Source organism: Chelonia mydas, chromosome 1 (genome assembly GCF_015237465.2).
Source record: "Chelonia mydas isolate rCheMyd1 chromosome 1, rCheMyd1.pri.v2, whole genome shotgun sequence".
In the NCBI taxonomy this organism is placed as follows: domain Eukaryota; kingdom Metazoa; phylum Chordata; order Testudines; family Cheloniidae; genus Chelonia; species Chelonia mydas.
Genome location: NC_057849.1, coordinates 283,579,073 through 283,597,392, shown reverse-complemented (window position 1 = coordinate 283,597,392; position 18,320 = coordinate 283,579,073). Strand labels below are relative to the sequence as shown.

The window sequence follows — 18,320 nt, the reverse complement described above, 5'->3', positions numbered from 1 at the left end:
CCAGCTCCCGGATACTTGCTGTTAACTCTCAGCTTTTTTTTTTAAAGCTTTTTTTGAGTTTTTCATTCTCATGATTGCAGAGAAAGTCTTGAAAATGTGAATCTAGTATTGTCAGTCAAAAACATCTAAGAATTGTGAGTCTGGCCCTCCAAACTATGAAATTGTCTTAAAAATCATGCGATTTTTTAAATGTAATAATAAATTTTAAACAAGTAAATAATAAATTGTGTGTTCTTTTTATTTGCCTTCTGTTTTTTGAGCCTTTATTGTTCACTTGTCACACTTTCATGCTTTTCTTTGTAATCACAAGGGCTAGAAACTTGTTTTTTAATGAAAGTTGAATCTTGCATAATCACACTTGTCTCCAGGAACACAGGGCTTTAACTAAGCAAGACTGATAATAAAATCACGAGAGCTGGCAATACCTGGAATCCTAATGCCTCAAAAACCAGAAGACAGAAGGAATACAAAGGCCCAGATCCTCTAAGGTATTTAGGCACCTAGTTCCTTCTGACAGGTTTCAGAGTAACAGCCGCGTTAGTCTGTATTCGCAAAAAGAAAAGGAGTACTTGTGGCACCTTAGAGACTAACCAATTTACTTGAGCATAAGCTTTCGTGATGCATCCGATGAAGTGAGCTGTAGCTCACGAAAGCTTATGCTCAAATAAATTGGTTAGTCTCTAAGGTGCCACAAGTACTCCTTTTCTAGTTCCTTCTGAAATCATTGGATTTAGGCACCTAAGTGCCTGTGAGGATCTGGGCCAAAATGTATTTTTTTTAAAATCTTATGATATTTAAGACAAACTCATGAATTTTTTTGTATCTGATGTATGCTATGTTAGAATGGGAAAAGGTGCTGAGAAGTGCAGCAAAAATGATGAGGGGTATGGAACAGTTTCCATACAAGGAGACATTAAAAAGACTGGGACTATTTAGCTTAGAAAAGAGACCACTAAGATGATGGTATGGAGAACAGGGAAGTGTTATTTAGCCCTTCACATAAGAACTAGGGGTCACCCTATGAAATTAATAAGCATCAGATTTAAAACAAACATAAGGAAGTACTTCACACAATGTGGAATGTGGAACTCATTGCTGGAGATCTTGTGAAGGCCAAAAGAGTAACTGGGTTCAAAAAAGAATTAGTTAAATTCATAGAGGATAGGTCCATCAATGGCTTAGCCAAGATAGTCGGGGAGGCAAACCCCATGCTCCAGGTGTCCCTGAATTTCCAACTGCCAGAAGCTGGGACTGGATGACTGGCGACGGGATGCATCTCTCAAAATTGCCCTGTTCTTTGCATTCCTTTGAAGCACCCGGATCATTGGTCTGATGCATGTTGGCCATGCTTATGATTTTAGAATGCTGATCATGGGCAACTTTATTCCGTCACATGGGGGTTCTTGTACCAGGCCTCATCACCATAGTATCTGAGCACCATCCCGTAACACACTAAGCAATGACAGGTTTCAGAATAGCAGCCGTGTTAGTCTGTATTCGCAAAAAGGAGTACTTGTGGCACCTTAGAGACTAACCAATTTATTTGAGCATAAGCTTTCGTGAGCTACAGCTCACTTCATCGGATGCATTCAGTGGAAAATACAGTGGGGAGATTTATATACATAGAGAACATGAAACAATGGGTGTTATCAATGAGACTAATGGCTATCACATTTGGTTCATTTGCTCTCTCATCTGCTTGCATACTCCTTCCCCCCCGCCCCCGGCCCATGTGTTTGACTGTAAGCACCATTAGCTCAATTTATTTGTTAGTCTCTAAGGTGCCACAAGTCCTCCTTTTCTTTTTGCGAATCCACATGGGCCCACCCTAATGCCCAGGGCTCCTGGCAGACACTGGGTCCTGCCTGCGCCCAACTAGTTACAGGATTAGGACTTTAGATTCAAAGCCCTTTGGGGCAGGATCTGCCCCTGACTTGCAGCCTGGGAAGCCCTTGACCCCAATGGGGCGCCAGGCTAGGGCCTGCGAGCACCGCAGTATGATGCAGCATTCTGGTTACAATGGTGGGTCCCCAATCCCGCCCCCAAGAGTGGGGGAGCCTGGTCAGAGAGCAAACCTCCAACCCGCGTCGGGAGAGGCTGCAAGGACCGCGGGTACCGCTGAGAGAAACTCCCCAGCCGGCCTGCGTGACACCCCCTCCCTCCTAGCCTGGGGCGGGCTCAGGCGCATCCTGTGGGGGCAGCAGCAGTAGCGGCTGCAGTAACCGGAAGTTCCTCGTCTCCTTCCGGAAGTGACGTTGGCTCCCCCTCCCCGGCGGCGGCTCTAGACCCGGGCGCGGCGGGCGGTGGAGGCGGCGACGGCGGCCCGAGGAGCGGGCGGGATCATGGCGGACGGTGTGGACCACATAGACATCTACGCCGATGTGGGCGAGGAGTTCAACCAGGTACGCGCGGGAGGGACCGGTCCCTGCGCCGCCTGGAGGGCCGCGCGACGGGCAGGAGGAGGCGGCGCCGCCGCCGCCATTGTTGGTGTAGGCGCCCGGCCGTGGGTTTCCCGCGGAACGCTAGGCCGCTAGCGCAGGCCGCATGCGCGGGGCCCGGCAGCAGGGGGCCGGGCGGGGGGAGAGGGGAGGTCGCGCCGCTAGCTCCGAAGGGGGTAACGGGCCTTAGCTCGGAGAGCGAGAGTGGCCTGCACCGGGCATGTGCCACCGGCAGCCAGCCGACTCGCTCCCTCATGGCGCCGCCCCTCTCCGCCTTGTGGGGGCGTGCGCAGGGGAGAGACCGTAACGCGCCCGGCAGCAACTCCACCCCCCCCCCCATCTCCGCCTCCCCCGAGAGACCGTAGCGCGCCCGGCAGCAACCCCACCCCCATCTCCGCCTCCCCCGAGAGACCGTAGCGCGCCCGGCAGCAACTCCCCCCACCCCCATCTCCGCCTCCCCCGAGAGACCGTAGCGCGCCCGGCAGCAACTCCCCCCACCCCCATCTCCGCCTCTCCCGAGAGACCGTAACGCACCTGGCAGCAACTCCCCCCACCCCCATCTCCGTCTCCCCCGAGAAACCGTAACGCACCTGGCAGCAACTCCCCCCACCCCCATTTCCGTCTCCCCCGAGAAACCGTAACGTGCCCGGCAGCAAACCCCCCACCCCCATCTCCGTCTCCCCCGAGAAACCGTAAGGCGCCTGGCAGCAATCCCCATTTCCGCCTCCCCCGAGAGACCGTAACGCGCCCGGCAGCAACTCCTCCCTCCCCCCCCCCATCTCCACCTCCCCCGAGAAACCGTAACGCGCCCGGCAGCAACTACCCCCCCCCCCCCCATCTCCGCCTCACCCGGCTCCGCCTCCCCCGAGAGACTGTAACGCACCCACTAACAACCCCACAACTCCTCACCCCTGAGGGACTATAATGCACCAGCAACAATGCTCCATCTCCTCTTCTCTTCCCCCCCCCCCCCCCCCCCCCCGACTGTAGTGCACACACAGCAACTGTTCCATATTCCTAAAGAGAGAAAGAGACTGTATTATACACCCAGCAACAAATCCCCTCCCTCATTTCTATATCCCCCCGAAACACTAACCCACACACAGCAACCGGGGTGGTGGGGCTCGGGCTTTGGCCCCCCTGCCTGGGGTGGTGGGGCTCGGGTGGCTCAGACTTCATCCCACGTCCCCCCATGTGTTAGTGTAGTTTTTTTTGTTGTCAGAAAGGGGTCATGGTGCAATGAAGTTTGAGAACCCCTGCTCTAGAGCAGTACCCAACTCCTTTATCCGCATGGAAAGAGAGCAGCTGTAACACAGATAGAGAGCAAATGTCTGCTTTTATCCCCATAGAGAGAGGTTGTAACACACACACACACAAACACAGCAATGCCTTCTGTATCGAGAGAGAGAGAGAGAGAGAGAGAGAGCAACTGTAACTAACACACACACACACATACGCACCCTCCCCTCCCACCCCCCCCAATGGCCTCTGGATATCCCCAGAAAGAGCAGTTTTAACAGAAGCATAACAGACAGAGAGCAATGCCCCCATATTCCTGTAAAGCAGGGATTCCCAAACTTGGTTCTCGGCTTGTTCGGGGTAAGCCCCTGGCGGGCCACGAGACACTTTGTTTACCTGAGCGTCTGCAGGTACGGCTGCTGGCAGCCCCCAGTGGCAGCAGTTCGCTGTTCCGGCCAATGGGAGCTGTGGGAAGCGGCCCCAGGCCAGGCAACTGTTTCCTGCAGCTCCCATTGACCGGGAACGGCGAACCGCGGCCGCTGAAGGCTGCGAGTGGCCGTAACTGCGGACGCTCGGGTAAACAAAGCGTCTTGCGGCCCGCCAGGGGCTTACCCTGAACAAGCCACAAATCAAGTTTGGGAACCCCTGCAAGTTTAGAGTGATTATAAAACACAGAGCACCAGCCCTCTGGGTTATTGAGAGAGGAACTGTAACACATACATATAGTAACAATCCCTGTAGATTTCAGAGTAACAGCCGTGTTAGTCTGTATTCGCAAAAAGAAAAGGAGTACTTGTGGCACCTTAGAGACTAACCAATTTATTTGAGCATAAGCTTTCGTGAGCTACAGCTCACTTCATCGGATGCATACTGTGGAAGCTGCAGAAGACATTATATACACAGAGACCATGAAACAATACCTCCTCCCACCCCACTCTCCTGCTGGTAATAGCTTATCTAAAGTGACCACTCTCCTTACAATGTGTATGATAATCAAGTTGGGCCATTTCCAGCACAAATCCAGGTTTTCTCACCCCCCCCCCCCCCCCGGCCCTCCAAAAACCACACACACAAACTCACTCTCCTGCTAGAGAGAGCAACTGTAACACACAGCACAATACCCCCCATCTCAATAAAGAGAGAGGCTGTAACAGACAGGAACACCCCGACCAACTCATAACCTGAGAGAGACTGTAATATCCACTTAGCAACAACTCCCCTCTCCATATCCCCAGAGAGAGGGACAGAAACGCACACACACAGTAACAACCCATCCCCAGAGAAACTGTAACACACAGCAAAATCTCTGCCATCTCCATGTTGAAAACCTCCTTATCCCTTGGAAGTCTGTAAAACACACGATTCCCACCAGCACCAAAGAGGGGATAGAGATACTGTAGTATACGCATGAAAATCCTTAATCTACAGATGGATAAAGAAACCATAAAGCAAGCACAATTTCTTTGCCTTATCCAAGGCCTCCTAGTAGGAGAGACTAAAATGTGGCAAATTTATCATCCAGAGAGAAGGAAACTAAAATATGCACTGCATTTTCTTGCACACTGCAAAAATTAATTAATAAATAAATATTAGGAGAGAGACTTGAACTGAGCAAAATTTGTCCAGTGAGTCTCCAGAAGGTGAGAGTTGGACCAGTCCTGAGACACCTAGGGTTGTTAAAATATATACTCCTTTTGCCTCCTAATGATAGAGCTTTGTGGAAACACATCTACTTTTTTCCTGTTTTACAGCCAGTTGATTTTTAGCTGTTTACTCTTTTTCTCCTTTTTCATTCATCTCAAAAAGTCTACTTGCCCTTACCAAAATTCATGTCCTGTTCTTATCAGGTTTGCTGTAACCTAGTTACCATCTGTATTTACGTCAAATGGGCTCTGGCATTGTCCTAGGTCATCATACCCCAGATTGCATTGTTTCTGCCCCAGAGCGTGAGAAATTAAATAAAGTGGCCACCCTCCTGCAGACACTTCCAGTCCTGCAGAGCTACTAATGCTCTGCAGTTGGCACTTGAGCACATCTTTTTTAGCAAGGGGAGGTTGATGTGTGTCAGAGAGGGAAATAAATAAAATGGTGGATAGGTGGTTGTGTTTGGGAAAAAGTTCTGTTTTATTTGGGTGGTGGATAGAAAAGGAACAGAAGAGTGATTATCACAAATGTTTATTTAAACATTTAGACATTTGCGATTTCTTTAAATTAATTAGTTAGTCATTTTGGTGAGACTGCATGTTACACTGTGACATACCATAAAGTAAGCAGGCAATGGAGAGGACTGGTTTGTTCTCTTAGGCCTTGTCTACATGGAAAAGTTGCACAGATATAACATAAGGTGTGAATTTAAACTGATATAATGCAATTGGTGCAAACTTCTGTAGAAACACTCCAATTCCAGCATAAGAGTGCTTTCTTTGGTGTAGTTTAAGTTGGTTGGGAACTGGTTTAAACTAAGCTGAAATACTCTTATGCCAAAAAAAGTGTCCACACAGTATTTGCACTTAGTTAACTAAGTCAATTTAATTAAACCAGTGCAAGTGTGTGTGTAGAGAAGCCCTCAAAATGGGGACACTGTGGCTACAAATATGGTGCAGATACCTACTTCCTTCTTGAAGCCATTGTTGCAAACATGGCTGCCAAAGAGAAGATGACTGAGAATATGCTGTCTCTTGCAATATGGCATTGTGATCCCGGGCTACCCAGTGCTGGGCATTCTCTAAAATCATTTTGGTTGTCAGGACAATGGCACCGAAGAATATTTGTTCAAGCTTCTTGTTTAGATATCAGTTTGCCGTACCACTTTTGTTAGGCTTTGTCTATAGTAGAAAGAGTTTGCCAGTATAGCCATATGCGTATAGCTATATCAGCAAACCTTCCTAGTGAAGACACAGCTCATACCAGCAAGAGTTCTTTTGCTGAGACCGCTTAGTCCAGTTCCCCAAACAAAATAAGCTATAACAGCAAAAGGACTTTTTTGTTGGTATAACTGCTTCAACAGTAGGCCTTTTGCCAGCATAGTTGAAATGTGGGACTCCCCTCCCGCCCACCACTGATGTAGCTATGCTAACAAAACTTTTAAGGGTAGACTAGGCATTAGTTTTGACTGTCATCTTTCTTTCTCTGGCAGATTTTTTTTTCTTCCTTGCTGTAAAATGCTATTTTCCCAGTGGTTTTACCCTTGGTGATGGTGTTTCCAAATGTCTCTAGAAAAGCACTGAAATGTTACATACGTCACAAACTTCAAGTGAAGAACTTAATGGAAAGCAGTCAAAACTTATCGAGCAGTTTCCACTGTGTGCCTCTGATCCCAATAAAGTGGCAAATGTCTAGAATCCCATTTGTTTTTATTCTGTTTTTTCTGGATAGTACATATCCTCTCATGTTAGGAAAAGGTTACATACTTAATTACGTCCTACCTTTCTTTCTTAGCATCTAATTGAGACAACAGTGCACGAATAGACACTAGCTACAAACAAATCCTGCCAAATGAAAAGTATTAAAAAACAAAACAACCTTCTCTGTAAAGGCTGTGGTGTTTTGTTTTGTTTTTTTTAATGTGGTAGTAATGCTGAAAATTTCTGCTCTGACTAATTAGATGTGGCTCTCAGGCTTCTGGCAAGTTGCCACATGGCCCAGGTTGTCTGCTTTTCTCTTCGCTTCAAAAATGCACACAAGCCATTGCTGCGCAATGGCTCATGTGCTTGGTAAATTCCAGAGATGTAGGGAGGTTCAGGTTGTTAACTCAAAGCTGACAAAAGAAGGTCCCACCCACAGTGCACAACTCCTATAACCAGTTGATGATCCTGTTAAAGATCTGGTAAGCAGATGAAATTGAGATAATAAGGAGGTTCTCCCCAACAAAGTTTAGTTAACTTGTCTTATATTGACTACTTAGCATAAACACACTCCAGAACACTATGCCTTTCAATCATTGTCTTTGTGTAATTTTCTCTAATCCCCATTTTTTTGGCTTTGTTCATCTCATTACAACTTTTTAATTCATTCTTGTTTGCATTTTTTGACCTTGTCACAAGGCTCATTTTACTTCCTCAGACTTTGCTTATTTTTATTACTTTTCAGACTGCTTTTCTTATAAGGTGGGCAGTGGCAGTAGAACAGTAATACTTTAAAATGGAAAGCTGCCAAGGAAAATACTGATCACCATCTTATTCACTTTTCCATTTCAGTTCTTCCAGATGTGAAGTACTTCTGATTATCATTCTTACTTCTACTACAATAGCGCCTAGGTTGTCCTAATTGGGATTGTGACCTCCATTGTGCTAGGTGCAGTAGAAATTTGTACGAGATGGTCTTTGACCCAAAAATTGTACAAGATCAGGGTGATGACTAGAAAATCCATTGCAGCCTCAAAGTGGTTAGCATTAGTCAGTTCTCCTCTGTAGCAAGCATTTTACACAGGAGCCAACTGCAAAGGGAACAGCTTGCTGTTATATAAAGTGCTATGCTGCTGCTGCTGTTGGTTTACATCACCCCAAGGCTACAGGAGCCACTAGTTTAGGATGGGGAACTGAGAAGTTCTGAAAGGGTTTGCAAATCCATTAAGTAAAGGGCAACTCAACTTGGATATAAGTAATTTCATTACATCCCTCTCATTTGTATCAGAGACCTTCCAAAACAGGTCTTTTAAGACTGTTATGGTGAGCCACTGTCACTTTCCCTTGTCCTCAGCTTCAGGATTCAATACTGCTCCCGCCAATGCTGGTTGTCAGGTCTCCTCTTCTACCCTAGGCTGCTTCCATTCTACATATACGCTACAGTACAACTGCCAGAATCCTTGTCCAGATTAAGAGAGCCCCCTTAAGTGCATCTTCACTAGGGAAAAAGATGTATTCTTAACTCTTGTTGGCCAACACATGGTAACTGAGGCAAAATCCTATTGAAGACAAGGCAGATTGTAGTTTTAACAAAAGGTAGCAGGGTTTATCTCAACCTAACCCACATAAGATAAGGCCCTTTAACTTTTACTCTGCACCCTTCCATTCTAGTGGAATTCACTCATCAGTTCCACCTGCTGATGGAATTATTTCCAGTTTCTCTCAAATCCCTTTATTAGCTTACCTTTGCTATATATGCATAGTACTCAAACTCCCTGCCCTTGCATGTAAGGCCCTTCCCAATATATTTTTTATGATTTTCTATCATCATCATGCCTAGGAGGACCCCATAATGCCAGGCACTCTTCAAACCCAGAAGGAAAAGACAGTTGCTGCCACCAAATTGCTTAAAGTCTAAACATAAGACGAGACAGCAGATGGAAACAGACCAATTGTGGGGGACAACAAGGAAACAATGAAGATAATATTGCTCAGTATGATAGGCTGTGGTCTAGTTCCCATCAGTCTTTCTGCTCTTCTCTCCTTTCGGCCAAAACTGCCTGCACATGTCATTTTGTTCAACTCAGCGCGTCTTCTTAAATGTCATCCTCTTTGCCTGACTCCATCCACCTTCAAGTTTCTCTTGAAAATGGATTTCTTCAAGAAGGCTTATTAAAGCCTAGCCTTCACCTCTAAATTAAAAAACAAAAGTAATCCACAAGAAGCATGCATTCACTTAATAAAGGCTCTAAGAAAGTTGTGAATTTTTGTTGTTCAGAAGTTGTGGCCACAGTTTAAGTTGCGGTTTTGATGCTTTCAGTTCAAGTACCATAATAAAACAAACAAGAAGAATGAAGAATAAAGACCTCCCATCTGAATACCCCCACAAGGAGTCCAGTCCTGGGTGTACACCCACACAAAAGCTCCAGCCACTTTTGAATGAGTGGCTTTGCCACCTGTTGCATAAGGTTGCAACATCACTCAAATTTGACCTTACTGCTTCTCTGTCATGATGAGCAGATGTAGGTGTTTGTAGAGATGTCCTCAAGGTAGCGCGCTGTGGGATTAGAAGGTAAGGGTGCCATTAGGACAGAGTTGTTAGTAGTCTTTTAATCTCCAACATAGGTTGGATACCTCCTCTTCCCCAAGCCTTCAGTCCAGGTTGTGTGGGGGGCCTGAGCCTCTGTGCCCTGAGCTGGCCCCAACTTGGAGACCCTTAGAAGCCCTGTGAGGGGGCTGGCATTGCCAGGGCATCAAGATCTTTGGGAGGCATAAGTCTCAGCTCCCACCTAGCCCCACTTACTGGGGCCTCCCCAAATTGGTTCCTCAGCACAGCTGTGCTGCTGAAGAAGGCAAAGTCCTTGAGGCTGTCTTCTTCATGCACCACCATAGCCCCATCTAATGCACTAGGTTGCGTCGCTACTTACCCAAATTTTTCTTGGTTGCCAACCAAGGTCTCGATGCTAGTCACTCAAACTTGCCCTGGCTGCCCCTCCATCACGATGGAGGAGGGACACTAAAAGTTGCAGTGAGTATTACAAATGACAGTTTCTGCAACACAGTCGCAGCTCTCAATTTTGACAATGACTGAATGCATCCGATGAAGTGAACTGTAGCTCAGGAAAGCTTATGCTCAGATAAATTTGTCAGTCTCTAAGGTGCCACAAGTACTCCTTTTTCTTTTTGCGAATTTTGTTACTGTCTTACTTACAGTCAGCCTTGTCTGACCTTCTGCGTTCCTGCAAACTTGTGGTTCGCTCTGTTCTCTTGATGTTAAAACTGGCCATGGAGAGAGACCTGCACTGTTAGTGAGAACCGTAGTAATGTTTTTTCCTGCAAAAAAGGTTTAAAAAAAGATTTGAGAAGGTAAGGAAACTGTTTTTGTGTTTCATTAAATTGATGGTTAAAAGCAAATTTTTTCTTCTGCAGAGTAAAGTTTCAAAGCTGTACTAAGTCAATGTTCAGGTGTGAACTTTTTGAAAGAAGAGCCATAACATTTTGTTCAGAGTTATGAACATTTGTGTTACGAACAACCTCCATTTCCAAGGTGTTTGTAACTCTGAGATTCTACTGTACATGGACAATGCTGTTATTATCATCAACTTTTTTGGTAAAATCTTCTCTAAAAAGCTTTGGGTAGCCTTACTAGAATGCCATCACTTTGCCTTCAGGGTGCTCAATTCAGACTCTTTCCTGGCAGTTTTGGAAAACTCATTTATACTTTCTGACATTCTTTACTGAATTTCTTCACCTTGTTTCTGCCAGTATGGTTCCTTTTCAGAGTTCTTTTACACCCTAAAACCTATCTTGAAGAGTTTTCTGTGGTGCAGTGTGTTGGGCTATATGGGAGTGAGAGTACCTATAAAACAGGGGACAACTGTGGTTGAGAGACAATCGGGCACTAAAAATCTAATCGGAGTTGCATATTTACTAAATAAAAGATGTTTTACAATGCCAACTAACATATCTGGTAAACTTTGCTGTTGGTGTGAACATTGTTTAAGATTTTATTGCTAAGCTATGACTACGGTGGGCACACAGTAGTTCCTTTATGCTCTCAGTAGGTTAAATTCATTGTTGTTCTTATTCAGCTGACATTTTTCCAAAAGCTGAATTATGAAATTAAAGCAGGAAGCTGAGCTTCATCTTTAGGAGAGGAAGTTATGGTCCTTCCTATTGTAGAGATGAGATTTCCAGGTAAGTTGGAGAGCGTGAGCGTGAGATTGTCTTTGTGTTCTTTAGTGCCTCAAATTGGAAGAACTGCTAAGGGGAAAGGAAAGGGGAGAAAACCTCAGTAGTCTGTGTTCTCATTTTCTCTTTGACCTTGATTCTGCAGTGTCTGGGTTGGTGGATGCAGCAGGTCACTATCACAGTTTTTTCTACAGCAGAGCCTGGTGGCATATGTACCTTTTTTGCATTTTGTGTCTGAAAATATACTGATGACTCTAGTCTTTTAGAGAAGTAATTAGAAGATAAACTTGAAAACAAGAAATAGTTTTGAGACATACACACAGTTGAATAATAAAAGTAATTAGACAGGGTAGCCAACTTATGCTAACCATACAAGAGACTACTATAGTGTTATGAAGTAGGTGTTGAGCCAGCTGGTATTTACATAGTCCCAGGCCCCTTGTAGTTATGTAGTCCATGGGAACATGAACTTTTTTAAAAGAAAAAACACCCTACTCTCTTCTGAAATCGGCTGTCTATCACGTGACAGCACACCATGGCTTTGCCTAGCACCTTGCTGCAACTTTTTGGACTTACTGGTTATCTTTCTGACTTCCTCCAGAGAGCACAGTGGAAACTGAAATAGAGAAAAAGAACGTGGTCAAATTCTGTACACTTTTTAAGGATTTAGATTGGTTTACAGGTAAAAATGTTTGCTTTAATATTAAGATAAGGCTGTGTAAATCAAATATGGCTTACTGGAAAATAATTTCTTTGAATTTGGAGGGCAGTTCACCATGTTATTAAGGTTTTGCCCTTGCTTGTAAGGTCTTGGGCACAGACCGCCTGTTACTGAGTGTATGTATAGCACCTATCACAATGGGGCCTCGGTCCCTGTTGGGCCATCTAGAGTAGATGCTACCATAATACAAACAATAAGATAATATTCACATATGCTCTTAGCTACATGTGGATTTTTCTTAGTTATTCCACTTGTACATTGTTTGGCCACTTTCTCAATTTTGTAATGTAATATTCTCCATTGTATACTGTGAGCTGAAACAGTTGGATGTGTGATGTAAACTGCAAGAACCTACAAGTTGTGCAGGATCCACAAAATCTTGTCCACCATCTTGGATGGTTCTCCTTGAGGAGGGAGTCATCAACTACTGTATTTTAGTAGCATCAAAAGGCCTTTTCTTTTGTTAAAGCTTGCTTGAGTGTAGGTACGCCAGTACGTGAAGCTGTTTCAGAAGCTTTAACATCTGAGGATTCATTCCCTCCCCTGAAAAAAGGTTGATGATACTGTATTGGTTGTAAAGGACTATACAGATCTTTCTATTTGTGATCTTTTAGGACCTGCAAATCCTTTCCATAAAGTAACAACACTGTGTGTGCATCAATAGTTTGTATACACAGCAGGATGAGTTAGAAGAAACAAAAACAATAGTGGAAACTTAGATATTTGCCTCTGTTCTCTCTTCCCCCCCTCCCCCGAAAAAACTGCAGCACATTTTCTTATGGGGGGGGGTCACTTATTTGTGTGAATGATTTTTCTATTATGCATTTTTCTGTTAACTTGATGTATGACTATGGGTAACAAATGTGCACAAAAATAGTAAATCCCATAGCTCTTCATACAATCTACAGTAATTGGCCAGTGGTAATTCAAAAGAATCTGTAAAGACTGTCATCCAGCCGGCTCTTCCATGTGGATCCATAACAAAGTCCTTGTAATTCTGGATGGGCATAGGGGTCTGCCTGCATAAAGCAACTTGCAGCCTTGAGTCCTAAAATGAGACACATTGAGCAAGGGCATGTGAAATGGCAGGTTTAGAAAATATTAAATGAAATAATGTCTTGCTTGTTGTCCTGCATGGAGGCTAAACCACTCTGCCACGTCTACACAGGAGAACAGATTTTTCTTTGCCTGTCCAGCTCATTCTTGTTTTTGCCCTTATTTCTTCCTTCTCTGTTCAGTCAAGTGAATGTGGTGGTAAAGTCCTACTCTGGAAAATAAGTGGGGAGAGAAAAAACTGTTTTGTTTGGAAAAAATGGAGCGGGGATGGTATGTTAAAAATGGTAAAGCAGCAAAAATTCCTAGATTTTTGTCAAGCATTTCTTAGATTATTTTATTTAATATCTAAAAAGTCCCAGTTATTATGTGAAATTAACATATAATTGAGTTGTAGGGAGAAGGATGGAATTTCATACCTCTGTTGCTACTGGTTTGGTGGGCTGAAATGTTTTCCACAAAACTGATTTAAGGGGGCAACATTGTGTTAATTTGTTGACTATTAGGGCAAGAAAATGTTAAAATTTTAATTTGACATTTTAGATTTTTGATGAGGAAAGGAAAAATGTGATATAGAGTTGCAGCATCTATATAACACTTTGTATTACATGCATAATTTGGCAATTTTCGTGGTATTGGGTTACAGTAACATGGGGATGCTCTAAAAATGGAAAGCAATTGATTGGCTTTATCATCCTGTCTGTCATGAAATACAGCAGTCATGCCTTAGAGATGTTTTACGGGTGAATGGGAATGCACTGAGACTAATTAATTTCAGTTCCAAGACCAAAGTGCTCAGGTGAACAACAGCTGTCACCTCTCTAGGACCATCTCTTCTGGAGTTCCAGGAGACTTAATTCTTCTCTTTCACCCTGTTTAACATCTCTGCAAAGTTCTTCTTTGAGTGATTGCACAGGTGTGTGTGGTCCCAGTGTACTGGAGCCCAGAGTTTTCTGCAGCAGTACCCATAGGGATGGTACATCTTCATGGCCCCTCCTGAAGCTGTATAAGTTGTTGCTGCCCCAACCCCCTCAGTTCCTTCTTGCTGCCAGTGGTCTGAGCTCCCCTGGGCAGTTTGCTGCATGATTCTTCTTCTGTGTAGTCAGTGAGTTTAGCTCTACCTTTTCTGTAAATAGAGAGACAAGGTGAGTGACATAATATTGAACCATCTTCTGTTTGTGAGAGAGACAAGCTTTAGTGGTTACTATCCAATAGTTGTTTCTTTTATTTTGTTTTATTTTATTTGTTATTTTAGTAATTAGTCTTTGATTCTAGGGACTGGTGGCATGCAGTGCTCACTGGGCCTTTAGCACTGCCTGTTGTGTGGGTTGTCTGTCCTGATGGAGACCTCCACATGGGTTGTCTTTTGTGTCTCAACAAGAGACACATTAAGAAAAGCAGTATCTGGCATTATTTCCAGAAAAGAAATGCAGATTTCCAGAGATCTGCAACTCAGATTACTCATGGAGCAGGCGATGAGTGCTTTCTCAGCCTCCGAGCCCTCGACCAAACACCCTGCCACCTGCCTGCAGTTTGCTACTGAGGCTGCAGTGATCTCTGGATTCAGATTTCTTTCCATGAAGAAAGAGGGTTGGTCTTGCTCTCCAGAGCTTCCCTGAAAGGAGATATGTAAGACAGGCTGGAGCTACTTGAAGTTGAAAAAAGACTCTTTTTCTTCAAAGGACATGGAACATAACAGGGACTTTTCAGGTACTCAAGGTAGGGTTGGCCATTGACCTGCCTCCCTGCATGGTACTGGGGAGAAGATGTTGGTGCTGTACCATCAACTCCGCTCCTGTTCATGGAACAGCCATTGAGTCTAATACCAATGGATTATGTTTTGGTGCCAACATTATTGATACCAATGACCCCACAAGCTTATGAGGCAGCAAACAACAGTTAGAAAAAGTAGGTAACCGTTTTTCGAAGTCCTCCAGCACTTTGCCATCCCCTTCTAGGCACAGTTTGTCTAGAAAATCTTTTAGTCTGCCCCCAAAAGGAGAGCGCCAGTACCAGGAGTGGGATTGGTTATACAGCGAAGAAAGCATTGTGGACTGGTACCTACTGGCTTCCCATGCCTTATGCTTTCCTGCATTGGCATTTTTGGGACATGTATCCCTATCCCCCAGGTCTCAATCACTGGCCCAGTTGAAAGGAACATTGCCATACCATAAGCAAAGCAGCTTCCAGAGCCACTTTGGTTGAAAGCTGGACTCTGAGCAGCTAGTGCTGCAGGAGGAATCAATGCAGGAAGAGTGGGTTTTACCTCAGGAGGATCCATCAGCTCCTGTTGGCCTGTCTTCCTTCTCACTTGATGATTCAATGATTCCGGACTCCTCTTCTCTCGTTCCAGAAGATTTTAAGTCTTACGCCACCAAGTCCCTTTGAGGATTCCTTTAGTCATGCAAGTTGATCTAGTACAATTGAACACTCACAGGCTTTTGGACTTCCTTGAGATGACTCCTTTGGGGAGGGATGCCCTCCCATTTAACGACGATCTTCTAGAACTGGAAAATGCTTTATGGTACATTCTAGCCTCCTTAGCTCCTACAGCTAAGTGTACAAATAAACATCATATTCCAATAAGTTGGTTCAAGTGCTTTTATTCCTATCCAGCCCTAAACTCTCTTATAATTATGGCTGCCAATTGGAGAGCATGTCGGGAGATTTAAATCAGCTCCCAAAAAAAAAGAGCCCAAGAGATTTGATTAGTTTGAGAGTGAAATGTACTATACCTCTTCTCTCCAGATGCGTATAGCGAACTAACAGGCACTGTTAGCTGAATATGACTTTGTAAATGGGAGTTAATGTCCAGGTTTACTGGCAAACTACCAAAGGGTGCAAGGGAGGACAAGACCTCACCCAGCCTGCTCCTGACATCATGGGCCCTTGTTCTAGGGCAGTGATTCCCAAACTGGGGTTCGCAAAATGTTACAGGGGGTTCTTGGGGGGGGGGGGAATTCCCTAATGGTGGACAGAGCTGTCCCTAGGGACCCCGGACACCATGGGGCCAGCAGCCCGGAGCTCCTAGACTTCCAAGAAGTAAGCAGATCAAAACAAGCATATCTATCACACTAAGGAGATTTAAACTTCAAGACTCCTTATAAAAAAAAAAAATGGAAAGGGAGGTGGATATTTTTTGCTGTTTTTAAAATTAAATAGGCAGCTAGTATTGTTTTTAAAATTATGATGCAGAACAAGTTTAAGCTTTGTTGTAACATGAGTTGTTTGCCTGGACTGCTCAAGACCTGAATGCTTGTGTAGGAGGAACTCTTTGGGTTGGCTTCTTAAATACCTTCATGCTGTTTCACATCTGGTACTCCTTGATGAAACATAGGAGCCTTGTCTTACAACAGGCTTGTTCAAACTGATACAAGCTACGAAATTGAGATCTTGGAAGAGTGTTGCCGTTTTCATAATGTAATAAAAATACTGTAATGATTAATAATAATAAATAGTGTGTAATCACGTCACAAAAATAAATTTTATATTTCCAAGATCACTGCTCTTATTTGTACTCAGGTAAAGGAGAAAATATTTATTTTTAAGAGGGGATTTGCGAGACTTGACATTTTAGTGAAAGGGGTTCACAGGTTGTTAAAGTTTGGGAACCACTGTTCTAGGGTGATGCCTTCTGCAATAACAACGAGACTCCCCTGGTTACATAGCCTTGGACATCCAACAAACTATAGAGAACCTTCTGTTTGATTGGTGTTGCCTGAAAACAAGAACTGACAATGAAACTACTTTCATTTAAAGACTCTTGTGCTACCCTTTTTGTCAGTATAGACCCTCAACAGTAATATCCATGTCAGTTTTTATATGCAGTCTTGATATCCACCAAGGCAACATGATTTTTTGAGAGGGAAGCACAAACATCAGAGACAGAAGTCCTTCAACTTCACTTTGAGTCAGCCAGCTTATCCTCAGTCAGCTGTGTGGAAGCAGCCCATTTGACTTATCCTTTGAGGACAGCGATGCAGTTGTCAGCGATCTTCCTATCATCTCCTCACCCCCTCATTTAGGGAAAGATTGTCCCATTTTCTCAGTGCTGGGAAGCCATAATGAGAGCCAACTGGATCCTAAGCACTACAAAATTGGGATATTCTATCCATTTCCTCTCCATCCACCTACCCTTTTCAGGGACTCATCTCACGAGTTACTGCTTCTTCAAAAAATTCAGGTTTTAGAGTGGTAGCCGTGTTACTCTGTATCAATAAAATTACTACTCGTTTTTTCAAAAAGTTCAGACTCTGTTCACTTTTTAAGGGCCATACAAGAAGTTCCCCATCAACACTGGGGAAAGAAGTTTTACTCATGATACTTTCTGATCCTCAAGTTGAAGAAAAGTTTGAGACCCATATTGTACTTTTGAAATCTCAAAAAGTTCATCGTGTACATTAGACTTCACATGGTTTCCCTGGCATCAATCCTAGATCACAGTTACTGGTTTGCTTTCCTTGTTCTTCCATGCGATGATAGTGCCAAGTAATGGGAAGTTTCTGGGATCTGTAGTAGCAGGCCAACACTATCAATACACAGTACTTCCGTTTGGCCTGTCAGTGCCACATATGTGCACCAAGTTCATTGTAGTGGTGGTGGACTACTTGAGAACAGGAATGCATGTTTTCCCTTACCTAGGCAACTGTTAGTGTGAGAGAGATCTGAGCATCAGGTTCTCCACCACATTGTTTATCGTTTTGTCTCTTTGACTATGTGGGACTCAGCCTGGAAAAAAAGGAAAATCCAGATTAATCCTAACATAGAAAATAGAATTCATCTGGGCCCTTCTCAGTTTTATAGCTCACACCTCTCCTCCACAACGACAGTCCCATTCAGCTCAAGCAACTTCATTAGCTTTCCTATGGGATGTCCCCATGCTAGACATTTGTAGGGCTGCTACTTGGTCCCCTGTGCATACCTTCATTCCTTATGCCATCATGACTGCTTCAAGATCTAAAGCAAATTTTGGGAAAACAGTATTGCAGTTCCTGTTTAAATAGACTCTGCGCCCCACCTCCTAATGGTACTGCTGAGAGTCATCTGAGTGGAACACACGTGCATTCACTCAAAGAAGAAAAAATGGTTACTTACCCATCTTGTAACCACTCTGCGCCGGAGTCCCGAGTCACCATATTCTGGTGCAAAGGAACTCTCGGGGATTGGGGCACCATTTCCCTTATATAGCCTTGAGAGGAGCCATGAAGATGTGCAGAGTGTGTATGTCTCCTTGACAGGTACAGCTACAGAAAACTCTCTGGCTCTGAGATATTGGGTGCACTCTCCTCTGTGGAATATGTATGTGCAACCACATCTCAAGGAACATCAGTTACA

The 18,320-nt window shown here is 44.2% G+C and overlaps 1 protein-coding gene across 9 annotated transcripts in view; it reads left to right on the top strand.

Annotated features, from left to right (window-relative positions):
• The first annotated feature begins 2,244 nt into the window (after window positions 1-2,244).
• CPSF6 (cleavage and polyadenylation specific factor 6) overlaps window positions 2,245-18,320 on the top strand; it is a 92,040-nt gene continuing 75,964 nt past the window's right edge. For all 9 annotated transcript variants that reach the window (XR_006291388.1, XR_006291389.1, XR_006291387.1 and 6 more), the window contains exon 1: window positions 2,245-2,402. Coding sequence is in view for 6 of the 9 variants with exons in the window: in XM_037886836.2 (XP_037742764.1) it covers window positions 2,343-2,402 (60 nt within the window). In the remaining 3 variants the exon portion in view is untranslated. The remainder of the gene's footprint in view (window positions 2,403-18,320) is intronic.